At 41.3% G+C, this 17,948-nt stretch overlaps 1 protein-coding gene across 1 annotated transcript in view; it reads right to left on the bottom strand.

The window, feature by feature from the left end:
- The window catches only part of LOC126161527 (UDP-glucosyltransferase 2-like), a 114,303-nt gene that overhangs the window by 36,101 nt on the left and 60,254 nt on the right, over window positions 1-17,948 (bottom strand). Inside the window, exons 3-4 of the mRNA XM_049917447.1 lie at window positions 14,291-14,472; window positions 10,272-10,731 (exon numbers count right to left, since the gene is read on the bottom strand). Of these exons, the coding sequence (XP_049773404.1) occupies window positions 10,272-10,731; window positions 14,291-14,472 (642 nt within the window). The remainder of the gene's footprint in view (window positions 1-10,271; window positions 10,732-14,290; window positions 14,473-17,948) is intronic.

Genomic DNA, 17,948 nt, shown 5'->3' with positions numbered 1-17,948 from the left:
CATTAATGCCTTATTTCTGGGCATGGGAGAAGTATAAAGTAGAGGTATTGAAGGGGTAAACAATAGAATTAATGAATTATTTGATGGTGATAATGAAATTAAGAGTTGGTTTGATGTTGTAATGCATAGAATAAATATGGAGGAAAAAGAATGAGAGCAATGTTTAGAGGGTTGAAATTAAAAACGCGCACCCTTTAAATACAATTGTTGATGTCAATTCCGTTGGTGAAAGAGGAAAGAATGCACGAATTTGAGTAGGTGAAGAAGTGGAAAAACGTGAGATTCAAAAGATACACAGGCGACGTAAATGTCGTAAGAGGGAACAGTGGCAGACTTGCATCTTGTGAATGAAGAATGTGGTATGAAAAAAAAGTGTAAAAATATAGGTTTTTTCATGTGTGGTTCTTAAGAATTTTGGTGTCTATCTTTGTTTTGTGTAAAGGGTAAACTTGGTGAATTTAAGATGTTGTGAAATATACTGTGGCACAACTTAGTGCGTGAAGGGTCTCCATATTGGCCACACAAATCTTGGTGCGAGAAGGTCGACAGTACGTAGTTAACCTCGTTATTTACCTAAGAGAGGAATATGAATTGCACTGCACATAAAATTTGAAGGAAATGTCAAAGGGTCTGCAAACATACTATTTTTAGTATCTTGGATGGGTTTTTCATGTGGTGTTTAGTATTTTTTAATTATTTTTGGCAGAAATTTAGGTGCTTGGAGGTGATTAGACCTCATTAAAATTTTGCTTGTGGAAGTAGAACATGTAGCTACATGTAAAGTACAAGCTAATTTTTGGGGGTATATTAAGTGGGCTAATTCTAAAATGTATGTTATTTTGGGAGCCTCTTAAATAAAGTTTATGTATGTAAATTCAGAATAAATTCGTATTACGTTTAAGAGAATAATTCTAGTGATAAACATTTTATGATACAAATAGGATACTGATGAATTTATAGTGCAGTTTAGCTGCTGAGAAAAGGGGAGTTGAATGGGCCATTTTTGCACAGGATGGTATAAGTTCTTTTAAGTCTCTAACTATAAGTGGTAACATTGTAGAGAAATGATAAAATATCAGTTTATTTATGGCAACAAACAAATTTCGTGGCACAAAAGACATGGATAGTGTGATTCAAATGTCGAACTGAATCGATTATGTTTTGTGAATACAACAATTTTGACTTTCTACGCTCTTTGTGGTAGAAGGGAAGGGAAGGGCGTGACGTATGAGGATTTGGAAAGTCGTATGATTATTGGCAACTACACAACAGTCAAATTTCAACCGCTATTGTCCTTCAGTACTGGCGGTGGCAACGCATTGTCACATGTTTCTGTGCAGTAAGTGGCCAAGGAGGTCACGAATTTGTGCAATGGCGGCGGTACTGCGAAAGATATAAACTTCGACGCCAGAACACCTTTAGTGAGCTGTGTTTGTGGTAGTGAAGTGCTATGATGTGCTCAAAGCAAGAAGTGCCACCAAATGAGCGCAAGATCATTGAAAACTTTTGAAAACATCGAGCTGACCTTAAAGTTCGTTTAAATTAATGTTTTCTGTTTATTCTGGCATTTAATTAAGATGCCAAAATTTTTTATAAATTGCCTTACAAGTGGAAAATTCGAGCTGATAATATGTTATGACGTTCATGCTCTTTCACACGTGCCCACAAAGATACTTGTACTATTCTTCTGACACTCAAGCAGGTTATCCTATTTATTATGGGATGTATTTATTTATTGTGTTGTGTAGATACGGTTTCATGTGCCAAGTCTGTGAGCTAATGTGTCACATTAAGTTGATATGTATAACGCTACGCATATGTAGGCGAGCTAATCAGCCAGCAGGAATGAGTACAAGGCGAAGGGAATTTGTCTGATGCAGCTGCAAAAAACGTAGCTGGTCAGCACGAGTACAAAAGCGGTCAGCGAGCTGGGTAATTCCCAAAGCGTGGGATTTGGACGACAGCTGATAGCATGTATTTTGTGCAGGAGACGCACAAAAAAAGGCGGAGTGTGAGACAAACTGAAAGATGGCTCCTTTTAGCTCTTTGAAATTCGTCAGTAATTCACAGCCAAACTTTCAAACAAATCTGAATACATCTGCAGTCTCAGAAAAATGAGGGGCACCGAATGACACAACAATATTTTCAACATTTTTAAGACTACAGAAGTTAACATTTCACAGTGATTGAACATTGTCACAATCAACCTCTCAATTAACAATTTTTAAACGCTTCAGGCGGTTTCAACAAACCATATCTCAGATGAAAGTATTGGACTAAATCTATCATGCCTGAGTGCTACCTATATTTATCGGTTTTATTTCTTGATTATTATCTTTTCAATATCCAATTGTTTGTCAGAACATCATATTCTCCACAACAAAGAAGCAAATGAATGTATCATGAATACCTCATTCTTTTGGAGGAACCTGATCGGTAAAAGTAAGAAGTGCCCTCTATCTGTAAGAATTATGCATATGTACTAAGGGCCGGCCGGTGTGGCCGTGCGGTTCTAAGCGCTTCAGTCTGGAACCGCGTGACCGCTACGGTCGCAGGTTCGAATCCTGCCTCGGGCATGGATGTGTGTCATGTCCTTAGGTTAGTTAGGTTTAAGTAGTTCTAAGTTCTAGGGGACTTATGACCTCAGAAGTTAAGTCCCATAGTGCTCAGAGCCATTTGAACCATTTTGATATGTACGAAGGTGTTATTTTTTTACTATACATATTAATGGCGAATATATTACTTGATAATAAGACAATTTTAAAGAAACAACATATGAATAATTTTTTTTAGTGGACCATGAACAGAAATAGTTTACACTAATTTAAATTTTTTAAAGAAACTTAAGAATATAATTAAAACATATATATACTCTTTTCGAAAATGTGCGTTTCCTCTTCTTTGTATTAATTGGTGGTGGAGAGGATTTCCCTACGGCAGAACGTATACAGCGCCACGCCAAGTCCTCTTCCGCCGCACCCAATTCACCTCGCCGCCAGTTTTTTTTATCTTATTTTGTTCGCTTTTGTTCGTTGCATCTGCTTGAGGCGGACGTCGTAAGACATCCGTTTAAGTACGTTGTTTATCGATTAACTCAGTTTTTTTTATTACAGAGGGCAGCTAACCCAGTGACCGAACACACTGAGCTACCGTGCCGGCATAAGATTCAGAATTCGCGACGGTTACCACTACACCACGGGCTCACCCTAACTGTGTTATGGACGGAGACTTGAACTCGGGACCTTTGCCTTTCGTGGGCAAGTGCTCTACCATCTGAATTCCCAAGCCCCGCCAGTAGGCTGAGGGCCGTTCCACTGCAGCTGGTTCTTACTGGAGCGTGTTTTAGCAGTCAAGAGTAAGCCCAAAACATGTCTTTAAAAATATCATAACTCCTGTGCATAAAATCACTTTGCTCATTAAGTAGTAGGTCTGGGTTTTTCATTTGATGAGCGTATATTTCAATCTATTCGAGCACATTGAGATAGAGACTTTTTGGAGCTTTATGTAGCACCTCCATTTGTTCATTTATATTGGTCACTTCATATTTACTATCCTTTACATGCGCTCCAAATGCTGTCCGATTGCTGTGACTGCAATGTTCCTTGTATCGAATTTCAAAATTCCGCCCTGTCTACCCTACATAGTAAGTGTCACATTCAGCACATTTGATCTTGTATACTCCGGAATTGTTGTATTTCATTTGTTTTGTCGTTGCTGGTTTATGTCTTAATCTATGTGCCATTTGCCCTTCATTCTGGAATGCCACAGCGATGTTTTTTGGAAAGCATTTAGCAATTCTTCCCGACACATTCCCTTTGTATATCAGGGTGACAAACTTCTTTCTTTTTTTTTTAATTTTCCTAGAATCATTACCGATACCTGCGGATTTGTTTTTGATCTTGTTAAACATACGTGCAAAATATTGTTTCCTGTACCCATTAGCTGCTGCTACTTGCTTAATAATGCCTAGTTCTTTCTGCAACTCATCTTCCTTTAGTGGCAACCTCAAGGCTCTGTTGCACATTGCAAGAAAGTACGCTGTGCCGGGTGGTGCGACGTCGCTTCTATAATGTTGTCGGAACAAGTGTCTTTTCTATAGACGCCGAAAACGTGCCCACCTTCCTCCTTTATGACGGTCAAATCTAAATAGTTAATCGCTCCATTGTTCTCCAGTTCTAGCGTGAATTGGATTTTTGGATGCTGTTTGTTTAAAACTTTAGTCATTTCCTCTACTTCTTCTTTTTTCCCTTTGAATAATAAAGTAGTATAGTCAACATACCGTGTGTAATAAATAAACTTCTCCTTAATTTCTGGAAAAGAGCTGAAAACTTCGTTCTCAAATTCATTCATAAAAATTTCAGCTAAAATGTTTCCCATAGCTAAACCTTCATCTTGAATAAAACCTTGTCGTTACAGACGAAACTATTAAAACTCAATGTGAACTCTAGCATGTCGACGAGTTCGACGATTTCACCGATGCTCATTGACCTATTTTTTATCAGATTTTTTCCTTATAATTTGCAAAGTTCCTGCAATTGGTATATTAGTGTTGATGTTCACTACGTCTAACGAGGATAGGCCAGCGTCCTCTGGAATTGCAATGTCCTTCCCTCCTTTCGCGAAACACTAGCTTTTTCACTTGGAGTGAATAAAAATTGTATTGCTTATATCCTAGCCTTTAAAACTATCTGAAACTTCTTTGTTAGATCTTTTTTTATTTCTTTAATTCCATTTTCTTGAAAAAACTTCACTGTCTTATCTACATAATCTTTTTCGTAAATCACAACTGAGGTACTGCCCTAATCTGACTTAATCGCGATTGCGTTGTTATAATCCAGTTTTAACTTAATTCCTTTCACTAACCTCAGCTCACTATAATTACCGTTACGTAATGTTTTCTGGCATTCAATTGCCTCTTTGGCTTCGATGGCGATACATGTCTCCTGGAATTTAGTTAACTTAGCGTCCCTACATACTACCTTCACTTCTGCGATCATTCTCTTGATGTCTCTATCTTGCAAGTTCGTTCGCGAATTACGCTTAAGCCCCTCATCCAAAAGCTTCTGCTCTTCATTATAAAAGACAATATCTGTTAGGTTAATGGTTCTGTCATAAAATTTATGTACATACTGTACTTTATCTGTTTCCCTCCCTGCATTTGCTATTGCTCTACACAGATTAGTAATTTTCTTATTATGTCTCTTTATGATTTCGTACCTGAATCCTTGCTTGAATTTCATTTTCAACTTGTGTAAACTGCAGTGGCGACAATACGTAAAAAATAATATCTGAGTACATATGCACAATTTTTGCAGATAGAGGGCACTTTTTACTTTTACCGATCAGGTTCCTCCAAACTGGGATTTACGGTTTTAACAGATTAAAAATTACTTTAGTTATGACAGCGAACCAATAGTACTATACTGACAGGTTACTCTATAACTGCAATATATGGTGTGTTGACATTTAATACGTTCCAAAATTTCTTTTTGTAGACTACGATAGTTCTATCAGTAACTATATCTCTTTTATTAATTATATTTTTAACCTTATCTAACAGATCTGAAGATGGGAAACTAGCCTGAAACCGGTCACCGAAAATAAAAAATAGCGATCAAAGACTGAAATGACATATTTTTATGCCTATTTGTTTACTTCAACTATCACTTCTTCCCTGCTTAGCATAATATTTTAGCATTTTGTTGCGTTTTCTACCGTTATGGGCTTGGTCACGTACATAGCCTTATTCAAAGCTAAAATGAATTGCCACCCACCTGCTTGGTATCTTACTTTTAGCGGAATGTATGTTTTTTGTTGTAGAAAGTAAGCATTACAGAAAGGATTGAAATTCACTGATGAGCCAGTATGGTATTTCAATCTATTTTAATGAAGTATAAAACAAAGACAGATGAAATTTACTAACGATGCAGAATTTTTTTAAGTATAATATTGGACGTAAACAATGTTTTTAGTGAAATATAAAACAGAGAGATAAATTTTACTCAGTGTAAATATTGTTACACTTATTACATAATTTTTATGGTGTGTGCGTACAGTGTATGTGAGATGATATTTACTGAAAGACCGTGCACTATTTGAAATGAACATTTTTAATAACTAATACAGAAGTGAAACATTGCACAACGTGCGTATACGAGTGTGTGTGTGCGTGGTGTGTGTGTGTGTGTGTGTGTGTGTGTGTGTGTGTATGTGTGTGTGTTGAGCCGTCCCCAGTGGAAATATTGCAAAAATCTCGAACGTGATATTTAAAAAACAAATAAAATGGACGAGAGATTTTATCTCGATATTAAATATGAATACTGACTGCTCAGGCTGTAGGTAATTTTTCTCATGTATTATTATTATTATTATTGTTATTGTTATTATTATTATTATATAAAATTCTGTTAGAGATTTTCGAGTGCAAAGAATAAAAGGGATGCACTCTGACAATAATGGACTACGTAGGTGAAAAAGGACTGTTCAGTTGTCTTCTTTTATCTGTTCACTCTCTCTCTTGTCTTCGGTGCGAGAAGTCGGACATATTGGCGAGTGCTGTTGAATGTAAGATCTACTGTAATCTTGATTTGATAATATATTACTTTCATGTTAATATTCATTTTTATTTGTAAGAGGTGAGCCCTATCTCATGTCCGCTTCCTTTAAATACCTGTACTTCAAGTAGTTTTTAGCGCAACAATTGCTGCTGCCACTGCAGCCATAGACGTAATTACGTGGCAATCTTAATTTATAAAATACGCGGAAGTGAAGAATTCGCCCGCGTAAATTATAATAAGCACTTTTTCTACAGCCGACAAACGCGGTAGCAGAAGGCATAGTTTTAAGATTTTCATTTTCAGTTCAACGGCCTAGATCCAGAGCCACGACTCGGACTACAATGCATTATAAGAAGGTGGTAAGAAATAATTCTCAGGCGAGTGTGTGGGCAAATGCAAATACACTCCTGGAAATTGAAATAAGAACACCGTGAATTCATTGTCCCAGGAAGGGGAAACTTTATTGACACATTCCTGGGGTCAGATACATCACATGATCACACTGACAGAACCACAGGCACATAGACACAGGCAACAGAGCATGCACAATGTCGGCACTAGTACAGTGTATATCCACCTTTCGTAGCAATGCAGGCTGCTATTCTCCCATGGAGACGATCGTAGAGATGCTGGATGTAGTCCTGTGGAACGGCTTGCCATGCCATTTCCACCTGGCGCCTCAGTTGGACCAGCGTTCGTGCTGGACGTGCAGACCGCGTGAGACGACGCTTCATCCAGTCCCAAACATGCTCAATGGGGGACAGATCCGGAGATCTTGCTGGCCAGGGTAGTTGACTTACACCTTCTAGAGCACGTTGGGTGGCACGGGATACATGCGGACGTGCATTGTCCTGTTGGAACAGCAAGTTCCCTTGCCGGTCTAGGAATGGTAGAACGATGGGTTCGATGACGGTTTGGATGTACCGTGCACTATTCAGTGTCCCCTCGACGATCACCAGTGGTGTACGGCCAGTGTAGGAGATCGCTCCCCACACCATGATGCCGGGTGTTGGCCCTGTGTGCCTCGGTCGTATGCAGTCCTGATTGTGGCGCTCACCTGCACGGCGCCAAACACGCATACGACCATCATTGGCACCAAGGCAGAAGCGACTCTCATCGCTGAAGACGACACGTCTCCATTCGTCCCTCCATTCACGCCTGTCGCGACACCACTGGAGGCGGGCTGCACGATGTTGGGGCGTGAGCGGAAGACGGCCTAACGGTATGCGGGACCGTAGCCCAGCTTCATGGAGACGGTTGCGAATGGTCCTCGCCGATACCCCAGGAGCAACAGTGTCCCAAATTTGCTGGGAAGTGGCGGTGCGGTCCCCTACGGCACTGCGTAGGATCCTACGGTCTTGGCGTGCATCCGTGCGTCGCTGCGGTCCGGTCCCAGGTCGACGGGCACGGCACCTTCCGCCGACCACTGGCGACAACATCGATGTACTGTGGAGACCTCACGCCCCACGTGTTGAGCAATTCTGCGGTACGTCCACCCGGCCTCCCGCATGCCCACTATACGCCCTCGCTCAAAGTCCGTCAACTGCACATACGGTTCACGTCCACGCTGTCGCGGCATGCTACCAGTGTTAAAGACTGCGATGGAGCTCCGTATGCCACGGCAAACTGGCTGACACTGACGGCGGCGGTCCACAAATGCTGCGCAGCTAGCGCCATTCGACGGCCAACACCGCGGTACCTGGTGTGTCCGCTGTGCCGTGCGTGTGATCATTGCTTGTACAGCCCTCTCGCAGTGTCCGGAGCAAGTATGGTGGGTCTGACACACCGGTGTCAATGTGTTCTTTTTTCCATTTCCAGGAGTGTAATAATCAAAGATCTCATGCTTCAGCAGAAAAGTTTAGCAGAGGCAAAAATATAAAAAGAAGTTTATTTCATTTTTCAACTTAAATGTAACGTGTTTCAATATCAATGTGTTTTAAAGTTATTAATGTTACTGATAACTTTGCTCAGGATTAACTCTCATTAAACAACCAATTTTCCAAAATGCAGTTTGATTTAAATTCAAAAATCAAAACCAAAACCAAATTATCATTTTTTGAGAAAAGCCCATCACGTTGCGACAGCTAAATAAAAAGAAATATTATATTTCCTCTCATTCAACGACATTGTCTGTGTAACGCGAGTGTGTGTGTGTGTGTGTGTGTGTGTGTGTGTGTACACGTATGTGTGCTTACATATTTTCGATAAATAATACAGATAGTTAAAACTACTTTTGAACATGGCGCAAAATTCTGTTCATTCAGATAGTTTGAGCTTGACGCTATTCTACTAACTCAGGTGAATCTTATATATTTGTCACAAATAATACAGATGTGGAAATACTGAACGCTGCACCCTTTATATGTTTTTGGTAAATAATTCAGACTGTTCCGATACTGTTCAACATGGTATAAAATTCAGGCCTTTCAGATAGTTTTTAATATGGTACAATAATGGTTATTAGAGTTAATGACTTATTTCTGCGATCTCGCATTTTAATATTTCTAACACAAGGTGGCTAGTTCCTCTACCTTGCAAAAAATGTGTGTGAAATCTTATGGGACTTAACGGCTAAGGTCATCAGTCCCTAAGCTTACACACTACTTAACCTAAATTATCCTAAAGACAAACACACACACACACACACACACACACACACATGCCCGAGGGAGGACTCGAACCTCCGCCGGGATCAGCCGCACAGTCCCTGACTGCAGCGCCCTAGACCGCTCGGCTAATCCCGCGCGGCCCACTACCTTGCATTTTTTTAATTTCTCGCCGCCGCCATCCCGCATTTTTTAATTTCCCACCAGTGCCGTCTTAGATTTTTTAGTTTCCTACCACTGCCACTGTTATCTTGGACTTTTCTTTGGCTGTTGTGCTGACAAGTGGAAATAACTTGAACAGTGGACCACGACCACCACACCCATTCGGCTCATAACGTGTAGTGTATACCGTCGAAGTCAGCACTGTTGAACAGATGTTTTCAATTTAATACAGTTACAGTGATAAATAATGGTAAGAAAGTAAATGAAATGTAACTACCCTACAGTGAGCAAGAAGTAACACCAGTTGTATATTACTAAAATACTCGGACAGAAACCCTGAACAACCTCCGAAATCTCGTCATGGCAGCTCGAATTCATCCTGTGTATGTAGTTTTGAAATTTATATCAGTTTCTAACTAACTTTCTTTTAGAATGAGATTTTCTCTCTGCAGCGGAGTGTGCACTGATATGAAACTTCCTGGCAGATTAAAACTGTGTGCCAGACCGAGACTCGAACTCGGGACCTTTGCCTTTCGCGGGCAAGTGCTCTACCAACTGAGCTACTTGGGTAGCTCACCGAGGTCGAGTCTCGGTCCGGCACATAGTTTTAATCTGCCAGAAAGTTTCACTTTCTTTCGTTTCAAGATTTTTGTTAATGTGCTAAATACAGTCAAAACTGTTTCTGAAATTATCGTGCATTGAAAAACACGAACAGTAAAAGCTGTTAATGGCAAGTTATTTGAGCCGCAATAGGTGTAAGAGGATGTTACATGAAGAAACTGATATAAAGTATAAGCAAGTACAAAATAACTAATAACTTACTGCAGAGACTCTTATCTTCTCGCTTTAGTTTTATTAATGATTCTCATATATACCGTTCAAATAATTCTTAGCGATGTTTGCATAAGTGGACCAAACTGTGGAGAAAGAAAACGAATAGTAGTACCTTTGGCAGAGGCTTCTGTTCTGTGGCAACGTGGATTCCGGTGATCTCGATGATGTTGGGCTGGTGCGGGCGAGGATATTCCATGACGAAGTGGTTGGTGGTTATGAGGAGACTGACGTTCCTGTCCGCTTCGTACACAGACGGAGGGTCTGGACCAAAGTGTTTCCTCATAAGTGCTTCATGAACTGGCATAGCCTGACAGAACCACATGTGCATCAGCCTTAAATAGAAGTACGTGTTGTACAGCCGCTGCCAGAAATTCATATGGTCTGAGTACCCGAGCCACATATCCGGCATGTAGGCAGGGTTCATGGGGCTTCCGAAGTTGTAGTAGACGGACGAGGGAGCCGTCATCGTCAGAAGCTTCACGACAGGAGGCGAGCCCATTTTGTGTATGAGTCCATAATAACACATGTATATGAAGCCCTCCAGAATCGCAAGGTCGTACGTTTCGCCAGATCTGTAAGCAGGAAGGTTATTTATTTTATTCATTTAAAAGTGTATGGTAGAACTACAGGAAAAGGTGACAGACGGAAAACAGAAAAATAAAACCGAGCAAAAATAGGAAAATATTAACGGATCAGTATAAAATTATGGCAAGTGAATTTCAAAGTTTCATCGTAGAACTATAACCAAGGAGTTCGACTGTGCAAGAGTTGTAGGAAAGACCCTCATGTTCCAGTCTCCTTCACGTCTTATTCGGCGCTCTCCGATAATGTGGTATACTGTTCGTTTCATTGTAGCACAGTCACATTCAGGACTGCGTAAAGGGATGCTCTACATCCTTAATGCATGGTTTTGACGTGGTTAAGACGGCTCCATGTTTTCCTCGGCAGCTGCATACCTATATGTGGTAAGGTTCCATCCATGTGAATCCACAGGTCTTGTCCAGCAAACGGTATCAGTAAGGTGTCCAGCACTCTTCTTTATGCCAAGAAACAGACTCTTGGAGAAGGTTGAGTTCCAGCACAGGTTTTCTACATTTGAGCCTGCTGTGTGGAAGGTGGGAATTTGTTGTTGTTGTTGTTGTTGTTGTTGTTGTTGTGGTTTACAGTCCAGAGATTGGTTTGATGCAGCTCTCCATGCTACTCTATCCTGTGCAAGCTTCTTCATCTCCCAGTACCTACTTCAGCCTACATCCTTCTCAATCTGCAGTGTATTCATCACTTGGTCTCCCTCTACGATTTTTACCCTCCACGCTGCCCTCCAGTACTAAATTGGTGATCCCTTGATGCCTCAGAATATGCCCTAACAACCGATCCCTTCTTCTACTCAAGTTGTGCCACAAATTTCTCTTCTCTCCAATTCTGTTCAATACCTCCTCATTAATTATGTGATCTACCCATCTAATCTTCAGCATTATTCTGTAGCACCACATTTCGGAAGACTATTTATTGTTCACGTTTCACTTCCATACATGGCTACACTCCATACAAATACTTTCAAAAACGACTTCCTGACACTTAAATCTATACTCGATGTTAACAAATTTCTCTTCTTCAGAAACGCTTTCCTTGCCATTGCCAGTCTACATTTTACATCTTCTCTACTTCGACCATCATCTGTTGTTTTGCTCCCCAAATAGCAAAACTCATTTACTACTTTAAGCGTCTCATTTCCTAATCTAATTCCCACAGCATCACCCGACTTACTTCGACTACATTCCATTATACTCGTTTTGCTTCTGTTGATGTTCATCTTATATCCTCCTATCAAGACACTGTCCATTCTGTTCAGCTGCTCTTCCAAGTCCTTTGCTGTCTCTCACAGGATTACAGTATCATCGGTGAACCTCAAGGTTTTTATTTCTTCTCCATGGATTTTAATGCCTACTCCGAATTTTTCTTTTGTTTCCTTTACTGCTTGCTCAATGTACAGATTGAATAACATCGCGGATAGGCTACAACCCTGTCTCACTTCCTTCCCAGCCACTGCTTCCATTTCATGCCGCTCGACTCTCATAACTGCCATCTGGTTTCTGTACTAATTGTAAATAGGCTTTCGCTCCCTGTGTTTTACCCCTGCCACCTTCAGAATTTGAAAGAGAGTATTCCAGTCAAAATTGTCAAAAGCTTTCTCTAAGTCTACAAATGCTAGAAAATGATTTTGCCTTTCCTTAATCTATTTTCTAAGATAAGTCGTAGGGTCAGTATTGCCTCACGTGTTCCAACATTTCTACGGAATCAAAACTGATCTTCCCCGAGGTCGGTTTCTACCAGTTTCTCCATTCGTCTGTAAAGAATTCGCTTTAGTATTTTGCAGCCGTGACTTATTAAACTGATAGTTCCGTAATTTTCACATCTGTCAACGCCTGCTTTCTTTGGGATTGGATTTATTATATTCTTCTTGAAGTCTGAGGGTATTTCGCCTGTCTCGTACATCTTGCTCACCAGATGGTAGAGTTTAGTCAGGACTGGCTCTCCGAAGGCTGTCAGTAGTTCTAATGGAATGTTGTCTACTCCCGGGGCCTTGTCTCGACTGGTGGGCATTTAGCAACGACAAAAAATAACTAATGTAGAGAAAATACATTTGTGTAGGTAACACAGTTAAGTGGTCAACACTGCAAGTGCACAGGTTAATGTAAGAGCGAGATAGCCGTTTCAGAAGTGAAAAGCTGGTACATTAATAACCGGTGTAGCCGCCAGAATGTCAAATACCAACATACAGTCGTCCATTCATTGCGTTGCATAGGTGGCGGACGTCAGTTTGTGGGATGGAGTTGGTTGCTTGTTGCCCTTGGACGGTCAATACACGAATGGTAAATGTTCTTTGTGGATGACGCTGGGGTTGTCGGCCGATGATGTTCCATACATGCTCGATTGGAGACTGGTCTCGTGACTGAGCAGGCCAAGGCATCGAAATTTTGTAGTGCATGCTGGGGTACAAGAACTGTATGTGGCCGAGCCCTGGAATGCCCTGGAATATTGTTCATTAATGGCAGTGCAATAGATCGTAAGACTGACGTACAATTTTGCAGTCATGATGCGGGATAAACACGATAGTGCTGCAGCTATTATACGAAATGGAACTCTAGGCCATAACTTCAGTTGTAGATCCAGTGTGTCTAGCACACACACCAGGTGGTTGCAAAGCCTACACAAACTGCGGCTGAAATAGATATTCCCGGACAGAGGAAATTACAGAAACTGCAGGAAGTTAAGAGTTTTTTAATACCTCTGAAGGGAGATAACACGAACGCCGACCACTAGTTGTCTTGGATATGACGCAGACAATACACTTCCGTAGTCGGTTCTGTAACCAAGTTCTCGGAAAAATTTATTAATAGCTTCAGGTCATCAAGTAAATGTGACATACAACCGTTCATATTGTGTGCATCTAGTGCCTACAGAAGAACTTTCTGACACACCAAGAGAATAAAGAAATGAAAAACTCTGATGATGCCTGGTATTAATATATGGAACGTATGTGGTTAAAAACGAAATAAACACTCACTTGACGGTATTGTTCTTATCTATAAGATGAACACTGAATAAAACTCAGTTGCAAGAGACTAGGTTTCGTAATTACTTCCTACAAAATAAATAACTAATGTGGCTCTGGCTCTGAGCACTATGGGACTTAACATCTTAGGTCATCAGTCCCCTAGAACTTAGAACTACTTAAACCTAACTAACCTAAGGACACCACACACATCCATGCCCGAAGCAGGATTCGAACCTGCGACCGTAGCAATCCCGCGGTTCCGGACTGTAGCGCCTAGAACCGCCGGCAACTACTGTGGAAGAGACAATTATACGAAAACGTTAAATTCAAAGTAAGTTCCAATAATAATAATTATGATCATGATTAAATGAAAATAACAGAGCTAACTAAATGTCTAACAGTACTTAACTGAAAGAGCAGTTATCAAAGCAAGTCAGTGCTATTGTATCAGTTTCTCTTAAAGATCCATACGTCACCATTTATCTGACAGTGGATTGCAAACAAAGCTTTCAGCGTAACACTGAAATATAGAAAATTAAATAAAGCAGTAATTAAAGATAAAATAATTCGTCTACCTGATGAACCTCTGTACGGAAGTCTCATTTAACTGCATCGCAGCCGAGTTAGCGGAAATGTTCAGCCTCATTGTCATCGACCGTGTCGCTGTTTCTTCGTATACCTTCACAAAATCATAGTGGCCTCTTATGTATCTGTAAGCTATTGACAAGTCAATCTCGGTATAGTTCTCATGAGATATCTGAAACACAAATGAAACAATCTCAGTTTCTTTCACCTAAATGATACTCAAATGTATCTTTATGACATTAGTTTGTAAGGATAAATAAAAGTCGGTGTCTTAATAATAAAAACTATGTTCTCCCAAAAAGATGATTCAGACAGCATTTCTTCTGGCACTTGGTGTAATTGATTCCAAGATACAATGAATGGTTTTGGTGGACTAATATCTCTGACGACTGGGCTCTAGATGCATCGATAGAGATCTTGATAGCTACGACTCACACAGAATTTCTGTGGAGTTTATCACATGTCACGATGATTTTAGGCAATAGCTCAACATTTCACAGGTACTTACTTATATATAAGTTGATAGTACTGTATTGTACATGTGTTGTTGTACTCAAGAAAGCATAAAATAATCAGATACACAAAGAGAACCTGAGAGATAAGATGCTCAATTTCCGATTAAAAGTTCAGTGATCGACATAGGTGTATTTATACTGTATAATGATTAAATTTTTTACCAATCCATAACGTATGGGAGATTCTAGTTTCGTGCATGCATAGTTCAATGGACTGGATTGTGGATATTGGGGAAGCCTTCCAGCAAATAATTAGTAACTTCTAGTATTTTAGTGCCACTCAATGTTAATCAAAAGTTAATTGTGTGATTCCTCTTCCCCCCCCCCCCCCATCAATCAAAATGGTTCAAATGGCTCTAAGCACTATGGAACTTAACATCTGAGGTCATCAGTCCCCTATACTTAGAACTACTTAAACCTAACTAACCTAAGAACATCACAGACATCAATACCCGAGGCAGGATTCGAACCTGCGACCGTAGCAGCAGCGCGGTTCCGGACTGAAGCGCCTAGAACCGCTCGGCCACAGTGGCCGGCTCCCTACCAATCAAGATGGCTACCTGTGTACAATCCAATTGTTTACAATTTTTGAAATAAAGTATAGAAAAACGTACTGTAAAGTTTACATATCCTAACACGTAACATTCCTATGTGATATCTTCCCAGGTTTCGTTATTGTTTATTCTTTCGTACTGAGTGTGGCTGTCTGTCCATGATAGGTACGCGACAGCATGTGCAAGTAATAAAGAGGTGCGCAAAGAATACGAAAAGAGTATTCCCGACCGCCGACAATGGACCATAGGAAGCAGTGTCAGAGCTGCCCGAGTTTGTAGTAATTCCTTGGAACTGCGAACTCGATTAAGCCTAGTGATTTGGTTAATATCTGAACATGCCAGTTATATAGAATTTAAGTGTGAAAAAATTTAGTAGTACCTTGTGGCACACAGTCTGTTGTTATTTCTGTGAATCTTGGGTTTGATGGAGGGATGGAATTAACAAAATTACGTTTGTGAGCCGAAACGGGAGTGTTCAGTCCTAAAGCACTGACTGCACATCGAGCAACACAGCGCCGCGAACGACATCAAGAAGGCGCTGACCCGAGCACAAATGGAAAGAGCAGGCTGCATCACACCTCCTGCAAGACAGATTTCAGCGCCCCCTGTCGACTCTGATTTAACCAGTTGCCCATCGCTGGGCGGATCCCAGTTCGGTCGCAGACTTCGAGAGCACAGTACAGGGCAATAGGAAGACGATACTTAGCCTGTGTTCTGAGAGTAGTAATGGAGACTAAGGAGCGAGGGTCAGTCCAAAAGAAAAGCACACTATTTTTTTAAATCCATCTTTTATTCTACATATTTGAAATATATCCTTTAGGAACAATATTTTCATTTCTCCACATAATTCCCATCCCTCCCAACTGCTTTACGCCATCTTGGAACCAGCGTCTGTATACCCGCACGGTAAAATTCTGGACCAACCTGTTGGAGCCACTGTTTGGCAGCGTGCACAAGGGAGTCATCATCTGCAAACCTTGTTCCATGAAGAGAGTCTTTCAGTTTCCCAAAGAGATGATAGTCACATGGAGCCAGGTCAGGACTGTAAGGCGGGTGTTTCAGTGTTGTCCATTCGAGTTTTGTGATCGTTTCCATGGTTTTTTGTCTAACATGTGGCCGTGCATTGTCGTGCAACAGCAAAACATCCTGCTTTTGCCGATGTAGTCGAACACGACTCAGTCGAGCTTGAAGTTTCTTCAGTGTCGTCACATATGCATCAGAATTTTTGGTGGTTCCACTCGGCATTATGTCCACAAGCAAGAGTCCTTCGGAATCGAAAAACACCGTAGCCATAACTTTTCAAGCAGAAGGTGTGGTTTTGATTTTTTTTTTTTTTTCTTGGGTGCATTTGAATGAATCTCTGGGACCGCATCTTTCGCTCCAGATGAAGATGACCTAGGCAGTCTAAAACCAGGCGTTTATCAAATTCCCTGTCTGTGCGGAAACTCGTACATTGGGGAGACAGTCCGCACTGTAGAAGAGAAGTGCCGCGAACACAAGCGCCATACCGAATTACGCCAGGCCACTAAATCAGCCGTGGCTGACCATTGTATAAAGACTGGCCATACTATGGACTATGAAAAAACAAAAATACTCTGTCAATCCTCCTACCGCTGGGACTGCGTTACTAAAGAGGCCATCCAAATCCGACTACAGGACGATCTAATTAATAAAGACAGCGGCCTTCAACTTAGTCAGGCTTGGAACCGTGCACTCAGCCTGGAGAGAATGATGCGGTCCCAGAGATCGAGGACCGCCAACGACGGCGGCAGCAGGGAGACTACAGACCCCAGTTCAGACCCAGCCGCCGCTTCCCCCACCACCTCCAATACCCGCCGTGCCGGCCGCACCAAAGACACCAGGAGAGGAACGGTGGAGGGGGTAACGACTAGTATATATATGGCGCCGAGAGGAACAGCACAGCATTCGTCAGGAAACACCTGAAGATGGCAGCGTCTACGTCTGCCGAAATACTGTGGAAAAATTACGACGCTACCCGGTCGGATACCCGAGAACTGTTCAAATTGGAAATACGCCGGAAAACTTCAGATCGCATACAAACAAAAGTAATGGACTGAGTACTACGCAAAGTTCAACGCTTGCTACACATCAAGTGCAAGGTACTGCGGAACTTTCTTGTCTCTTATCGAGGCCAGTACAGGAGACAATCGCCTCGCTCGGAATTTATCCGCACTAGTATGCCGGAGTTGCTAGTTTTTGAAGATTTAGTTTCCGCCCTAAATATTGTGAGGATCAACTACAGGTCGTTCCAACTTGTTACAAGTATTTTCGACTGAGGAGAAAGCCAGAACAGACATGCCGTCAGTGGGTCACCGAACTTAAGGGTTTGACACGGCAGTGTCGTTTTCAATGTAGCCGTGGACAGTACTTTACTGCCACAATGATTCATGATGCAATTACGTACAGTTTACCACACAGCAGGAATCGTGAACAAATTCTTAAACATTCTTATCCTACTTTGACACAAAGGTTGATTTATCATCAGAATTCATGTGGTAGGGCCGTGGAAAACCTTTAAGCAGCTCTCATCTGCAGTGTAACGCAAAGCAACAAACAGA

Source organism: Schistocerca cancellata, chromosome 2, assembly GCF_023864275.1.
Source record: "Schistocerca cancellata isolate TAMUIC-IGC-003103 chromosome 2, iqSchCanc2.1, whole genome shotgun sequence".
NCBI lineage: Eukaryota > Metazoa > Arthropoda > Insecta > Orthoptera > Acrididae > Schistocerca > Schistocerca cancellata.
This window is presented reverse-complemented; position numbering and strand designations above follow the sequence as displayed.